General features: G+C 46.5%; 1 protein-coding gene across 1 annotated transcript in view; it reads left to right on the top strand.

Moving 5' to 3' along the window:
* Nucleotides 1-3,953: 3,953 nt before the first annotated feature.
* Nucleotides 3,954-7,620, top strand: part of Got1l1 (glutamic-oxaloacetic transaminase 1 like 1) — a 5,410-nt gene continuing 1,743 nt past the window's right edge. Inside the window, exons 1-6 of the mRNA XM_021170709.1 lie at nt 3,954-4,129; nt 5,890-6,071; nt 6,440-6,551; nt 6,805-6,914; nt 7,143-7,235; nt 7,328-7,478. Coding sequence (XP_021026368.1) covers nt 4,015-4,129; nt 5,890-6,071; nt 6,440-6,551; nt 6,805-6,914; nt 7,143-7,235; nt 7,328-7,478 — 763 coding nt within the window. The 5' untranslated portion in view covers nt 3,954-4,014. The remainder of the gene's footprint in view (nt 4,130-5,889; nt 6,072-6,439; nt 6,552-6,804; nt 6,915-7,142; nt 7,236-7,327; nt 7,479-7,620) is intronic.

Genomic DNA, 7,620 nt, shown 5'->3' with positions numbered 1-7,620 from the left:
AGCGCTCTTGAATAAAAATCCTCTTGCAGTTTGCAGCAAGACCGTTTCTTGTGGGTGATTTTGGGGTGTCGCCTCTCCTGAGTCAGAACGTGGGGGAGTCCTCACGTTGTGGGTCTTTCAATCCCACCTATCCAAAAAGACTGAGGCAGGAGGATGAAAGTTTGAGGCCAGCTTGGGTAACTTAGCAAGACCCCTGTCTCAAAATAGAATTGTAAGGATCCATGATTCACCGAAGATTGACCCCCAGACTCAAATCGTATGAAAACACAAAGAGTGTCTTATTCTGCAGAAGCCCAGCACGCTGAGGTCTTCCAGAACCAAGATAGACAACTAAGTGAGCTCACAGGCCTGATTTAAAACACATTAGGGGGTTTTGGGGTAGGAGACCTTTATCTCTAGGGACATTCTAATACTGGGGTATGAGGGCTAGAAACTGCTCCAGACCCATTGTCCTTGACACAGAGCAGCTAGTGGGGCTGCTTCTGCAGGCAGGACAGTATCTGACTAGCTACCTGAAGCCTGGGGGATTTTTTTTTCTAGTAACTGACTTGCCCAGGCTTGCCCAGGCTTGCCCAGACTTGCCCAGACTTGCCCAGTTCTTAGGTCTATTCTTCTAAACTGCCAATGTGAAGCCTGTCATGGAGTCAACCTAGCCTTCTCAGAATAAAAAGTGCTGGAGAGGTTAGCTCAGTAATAAAGGACTGTGACCCAATACTGTGAGGAGAAAACCAAATACCAACTAATGCATAATAAAAGGAAGTCAGCGGAAGTCAGCGTCTTGCTCTTTCCACCAGACATCCATTTCTACTTTCTCTGCAGAGGCTCCTTGTGTATACTCCAAACAAATCCACACGTATGTAATATGTCTTTTCTCCCCCATCCCAAAATGCCCCCTTACTTTTCTCTGTATTCAGTAATGTTAGCATTCTGCCTAACTCCACCCCCACAGTTACCTGGCAACAGCCAGATATGCTCCTCCCCACAGTTACCTGGCAACAGCCAGGTAGGCCTGACCCACTATAAAAGGGGCTGTTTCTCTCTCTCTCTCTCTCTCTCTCTCTCTCTCTCTCTCTCTCTCTCTCTCTCTCTCTCTCTCTCTCTCTCTCTCTCTCTCTCTCTCTCTCTCTCTCTCTCTCTCTCTCTCTCTCGTTCTCTTGCTTTTCTCTTGTCCACTTGAGCTCTTCCCTTCCCCCCTCCCTTCCCCCTCTCTCCACGTTCTCAAGGCAGGCCTCTACTTCTCTACTCTCTCCCTCTCTCTGCCTTTTTCTGCCTCTACTACCCTTTTAATTGCCCTCCTCATGCCCTGAATAAACTCTATTCTGTACTACAGAATAGTATAGAATGCTATACTATTCTATAGTGGCTGGTCCCTCAGGGGGAAGGGATGCCTCAGTATGGGCCCGCTGAGACATCCCCTTCCCCATACCTCACCACACCCCCATAGAACATATTCCCTTCTCTATCTTTTTATAAACACATCAAGTATTTCCCTAGTTTTTACTTAATGTGTCTTAGGGTTTTCCCACCTCAGTACATTTAGGTCTGCCCATATCAGCTGGCGTAGAACTCCATCGTATAGCTATTTGCTATTCATAGAAACATGTCACTACCATTGGCATTCAGTTTTATGTTGGTGCTGCAGATAAAGCTGCAGTGTAGATCCCAAAAATGTGTGTACATGCTCCGTGTTTGGTTCTGCTCTCGGTCCCAGAGCTGATTTACCCAGGACTGCATACCCAAGAGAACCACAGAAAATAAAGTAGGGACCTAGTAAAAGCTGCAGCTAGAGTCAGACACACCCTGGCCTGTCTGGTATGGAACGGTTTAGTCTTCTTCCTCTTCTTCTTCTTCTTCTTCTTCTTCTTCTTCTTCTTCTTCTTCTTCTTCTTCTTCTTCTTCTTCTTCTTCTTCTTCTCATTTTTTTTGTGTCCCTCCCTTCTCCCTCTTGCTCCGGCCCCACTTGCTCTGGCCCTAACTAGCTCCAGGCCCATTCTCTCCAGCCCATAGGTTTTTTTTTTTTTTTTTTTTTAATTTGTTTCTCATTACAGATGGTTGTGAGCCACAATGTGGTTGCTGGGATTTGAACTCATGACCTCCAGAAGAGCAATCAGTGCTCAACGGTTTTCTTTCCCTTTCAGTCACCCCCTTAAGCTCATTCGAGATTTCCTAAAATATCTAGTTTTATGTATATAAGTGTTTTGCCTGCTCTCATGTATGTGCACTTACATGCATGCACAGTACCCACAGATGTCAGAATAAGGTGTCAAATCACAGGAGTCATGGATGATGGTAGACCACACCATATGGGTGCTGGGAATCAAACCTCGGTCATCTCTAAGAGCAACAGGTGCTCTTAACTGCTGAGCTATCTCTCTAGTCCCCATCACTTACACATTTTATTGGTGAACCTTTTAAGGCTCTCACAGCTAAAATGTTAAGTGAAGAAAATATTATGCGATTTACATGTGTCCTGGGATAAAAGTTATAGGCCAACACCATGTGGCTAGTGATTTGGTTCCTATTGCTGTGATAAAGACCATGAGCAAAAGGAACCTGGGGAGGAAAGGGTTTTTTTGGCGCACATATCCAGATCACAGTCCATCACTGAAGCTCAAGCAAGGCAGAAACCTGAAGGCAGGAACTGAAGAAAACAAAAAGCTTGCTTGCTTTTAAAGACTGATTTATTTACTTACTTTATGTATATGAGTACACTGTAGCTGTACAGATGGTTGTGAGCCGTCATGTTGTTGGGAATTGAATTCAGTACCTCTGCCCACTCCAGTCAACTCTACTCACTCCAGCCCAAAGATTTATTTATTATTATATCTAAGTACACTGTAGCTGTCTTCAGACACCCCAGAAGAGGGCATCAGATCTCATTATGGATGGTTGTGAGCCACCATGTGGTTACTGGGATTTGAACTCAGGACCTTCGGAAGAGCGGTCAGTGGCCTTATCCTCGGAGCCACCTCTCCAGCCCCAAAGTTCTGCTTTCTTACACAATCCAGGGCCACTGGCCCAGTAATGGCACCTCCAAAAGTGGGCTGCCCCCTCCCACATCAGTCATTATCAAGAAAATGCCACACAGCCCTGCTTACAACCCTAATTACATTACGGGCTGGCCTCATGGAGGCCTTTTCTCAAGCACTTCCCTCTTCCTGGAGGACTTGTATCAACTTGACGAAAAACAAACCAGCATAAAGTCCTACCTTGTGCAGGTAATTACAGTTGTTGGGAGTTTGAGAGTGCAATGACCATGTCACACCTGTCCTCTCATCTCAACTGTCCCTGTCCCTTCTTCTAGCTCTTACATTCTTTCCATAATTTCTATGCTGTTCCCCGTTGAGCTTTGGAGTGGATGATACAAATGGTCCATTTAAATCCGAATATTAAAACGGTCACTTAGTCCTAATACATTGACCAATCCCGTCTCTGCAGTCCCTGCTGCCTGCCCTCCCTTCACACCCACCTTAAATGTATATTAAAAACTGTTTCTTGATAAACTCAGAGTTTGCTCCCTAAAAAAATGAAAACAAAATGGAAGAAAAAAAGAGAACACTTGCATCAGAGTGTGACTTGAGCTCTTTGCTCTAACCCTGTGCAAAATGGAAGTTAAAGATAACCCTTGATTGACGCTGCTGTGTGCCGTGGGGTGTTTGCTTCTGTTGGGGCAGCCCTGTCTAGCTCACTGGCTGACAGCTTTGTCCGGTTTTCTAGAGACTGACTTGTTATTTCAGGTGAATGGCTCGGGAGCTATAGCCAGCAATGAGTTGGGAGAAAGTGCCTGGGAATCCCATGGGCTTGTTTACTCTTCCCTGTTGCTTGCTCTCCCTGGGCACTTACCTCCAGGGCCATGGAATGTTCCTGTACGTCCTGAACATTGCTACCCTGGAGACTGGGAGTCCTGAGGTTCTGTTGCTCTGACAACTCACTGCCCCATAGCCTTGTGCATCAGCACTGCCAAGGTTCTGGAAGAAAGAGGCCTGAAATTATTGGAGCCGCACGTGCTCAACTATGACCAGTCTTTCTGTGTTCAGGGATGTACCCACAGCCCAGAAGCTAGAAGGCAGCTTACTAAAGATCTACAGGCAAGATGGCTATCCTAGCAAGTTGTTCCTGGCCTACAAAGGTAGGAGCCAGTCATTTCGGGGTTTAAGATTGTCTACCTTTCAACTGGCTGTATGTGGGCAGTGTCCCTAGTGGAGGGTTGAAGAATAACTCATGTCTCTGCTGCTGGAAAGGCTTTCATTTATTAAGGGAACTGCCCAGAGCAGAGATCAGTGAATAGCCCAAGTCACCTCATGCCCTGTCTGGGGACTTTTGGGAGGAATCAAGTTTTCTTCCTTCTCACCCCCTCCTTTTTTTTTCATCCCCTCTAGTTCCTCCCAGTTCTCTATGGTGTTCCTTTGTTTTGTTTACAGTCCCATGTAAATTAGACTAGCCTTGAACTCACAAAATAGCTGCAAATGATCTTGGGTAGATTCTGGTCCTGCCTCTACCTCCCAAGGACTGGAGGCACCAACATACCTTGCTTCTCTCTCCTTCTTTCATAGGTTTCTGTTTGTGTGTTTGTTTTGTTTTGTTTGAGTTTGTTTTTTTTTTAATTGTAGGTATGTGTATGAGAGAAAGAGAGTATACGTGTGTACATTCATGCAAGGGTTTGAGACAGTAGCCAGGAGGCCTTGATTTCTCTCCAGAGCTGGATTTACACATGGTTTTGAGCTGCCTGATGAAAATGCTGAGAATGGAAAATGCTGAGTTCTCTCCAAGAGCAGTGTGTGCTCTTAACCACTGGACCACCACACACACACACCGGCTTGCATAGTCTTCCTGAAGCCCCTGCACCCAATTCCCTATCAAATAAACCAGGCATGGCGCATGCCTGAACTCTCAGCCACTGAGAGGTGGATGATCAGATGTTCAAGGGTGCTCTCAGCTACATAGCAAGTTCAAGGCCAGCCAGGGGTGCTTGATTCTAGAGGGCCAGAGAAGGTGACAAAGAAGAGACATGCAGAGAGAGACAAACAGACAGAGACAGAGACCTTCATATATGGAAATCAGGCCTTGACATCATGAAATGCCTGATTCATTTTGTATGTAAATCCTAACCTTTAAAATTCAAACGAGGGCTGGAGAGATGGCTCAGCGGGTAAGAGCACTGACTGCTCTTCCAAAGGTCCTGAGTTCAAATCCCAGCAACCACATGGTGGTTCACAACCACCTGTAATGAGATCTGGCGCCCTCTTCTGGTGCTTCTGAAGACAGCTACAGTGTACTTGCTTATAAAACTGGACTGGAGCGAGTCAGGGACTGAGAAAGTAGGGCCAACTGGAGCGAGCAGAGGTCCTAAATTCAATTCCCAACAACCACATGAAGGCTCACAACCATCTGTACAGCTACAGTGTACTCATATACATAAAGTTAAAAAAAAAAATCAAACGAAACAGTTTCCGCTGGCTTTGTTGTTGTTTTGTTTTGTTTATGGGGTTTTTTGGTTTTTTTTGTTTTTGTTTTTGTTTGTTTTGTTTTGTTTTGTTTTGTTTTTATCTTGCTTACATCTCTGGATAAACCTGAAACTCAGTCTGTACCAGGCTTGCCTAAAACTGCTCCTCCTGCCTCCACCTCACCCCCACCCAGTGCAGGGGTGACAAGTATGGGCCTTGACTTAGCTGTGGGTTTTGTTGGTGGTTGTGTTGTTTTGTTTCGAAACACAGTCACTAACAGCTCCCTGTCTTCTGAAAAGAATGAATCAGCAAAGAGGGGAGGGGGAAAAAAAAGTCAACTTTCACGGGCTGCTTTAGAAAATCACCAAGAAACACAGGCCAAACTTGTGGTTTGTGGGCTGCCCCAGGCGGGGTATACAGAGCTCCCTTTGAAGTTTCTCCACAGTCTGCATGACCGAAGAAGGCCATCCCTGGGTTTCTCTTGTGGTGCACAAGACCCGCCTGCAGATTGCAGAGGACCCCTCTCTGAACTATGAGTACCTGCCCCTGGTGGGCCTGAAATCATTCATCCAGTCCTCTCTGGAACTGCTCTTTGGAAAGCACAGCCAAGCCATTGCAGAGAAAAGGGTGAGACACAGAGAGATAGAGACAGGGTTTCGTGACCTTAAAGCCCACAAGGGACCATGCAGGGGCCTCCACCTTGACAGAGGCAATTCCCGAGACTCTGAAAGCCTTTTGTACTGAGGGGCAAAGCTGGGATCTAAACTCAAGTCCTCGTTCTGTCACTAAGTTGCATCCACTCATGCACGCTGCTGATTTGGAAACTATAAATAGAGCATTTCAGTATAAAAGGGGGGGGGGGGAGAAGAGGACTGGCTGGAATGGTCCAAATGTATAAGACCCTCAGTTCAACCCCAGCACCAAAAATAAGAAAATTCTAGTCTGGGGTGTGCTGCTTCTTTCAAACATTCTCTCCCCGTGTTGCTTGCTGACAGGTTGGGGGTGTGCACATCGTTGGTGAGAGTGGAGCCTTCCAGCTTGGGGCTCAGTTCCTCAAGACGTGGCGTAAGAATGTGAAAATCGTTTGTATCGTCTCATGTCAAAAAGGTAAGTGTTACCCAGGCCAAGGACAGGAGAAGATCCCACACCCTGTTGTTCCCAATTCCTGTCCCACGCATAATCTCTACTCCTACCCTCATTTTCTACCAAGAGAAAAATGGTGGCTATTCGAAGCTACGTCCAACCTTTTCTTGTTATTGTCTTTCTGTCTGTCAATAATCCCCTCCCCACTCTCTGGTATCCCTGCCTCCGTTGCTCCACTTTTACGGACCCCAGCTGGTGGGGGTCTGTGTCCCCACAGAACAGTGTGGACTCATCTTCCAGGACATGGGCTTTATAGTTTATGAGTACTCTATCTGGAACGCCAGTGATCTCTGCTCAGACCCCAGCATGTTCGTGGAAGTACTCCAGGTAGACCCTTCATAACCCCTTACTCAGAATCTCCTCCCAGACCTGATTTATGACCTCATCTCCCTCCCCCCCCCCGCCTGCCCCCACTCAGGACCCCTGCTGGGTTTAGATTTGTCAGGCTTTTTAGTGAGAACAAACCCAAGAGATTGTCTCCACTCTAAATGCCCGGTGTTACCTCTGCATGGTAGCGGTGGGTACCTTGCTAAGACGACTAATGTCTTCCTGCAGCATATTCCGGTCGGCAGCATCCTTGTGATTGGGAACATCACTGATTGCAAGTTCACACAGAATCAGTGGACGAAACTGATGTCTGTCATTAAGGTGAACACAGCTTCTGGCCACCGGCCCCCTCTTTCCCCATCTGCTTCACCCCCATGGGCCTCAGCCTTTTTCATCTCTCCCTTCTCTTTCAGAGCAAGCAGATATTCCCATTCTTTGACATTCCCTGTCAAGGTTTATCCACTGGTGACCTCGAGGAAGATAGCAAAATCTTACAGTACTTTGTGTCCCTGGGCTTGGAGTTCTTCTGCAGCCAATCTCTGTCCAAGAATTTTGGCATTTATGGTATGTTATGGGCAGAAGGACGGGAGAAATAGGGAGCAGAATTGAAGCCATATTTATCATGCAAGCAATGTTTGGTTTGTTTTTAGTAAGCTTACAAAACAATGGGTTTCTTATAATGTTCTCTGTTCTCTCTCTCTCTCTC

This window comes from Mus caroli, chromosome 8 (genome assembly GCF_900094665.2).
Source record: "Mus caroli chromosome 8, CAROLI_EIJ_v1.1, whole genome shotgun sequence".
Lineage (NCBI taxonomy): Eukaryota > Metazoa > Chordata > Mammalia > Rodentia > Muridae > Mus > Mus caroli.
Note: the sequence above shows the minus strand (reverse complement) of the source record. Positions and strands in the feature narration are given on the sequence as shown.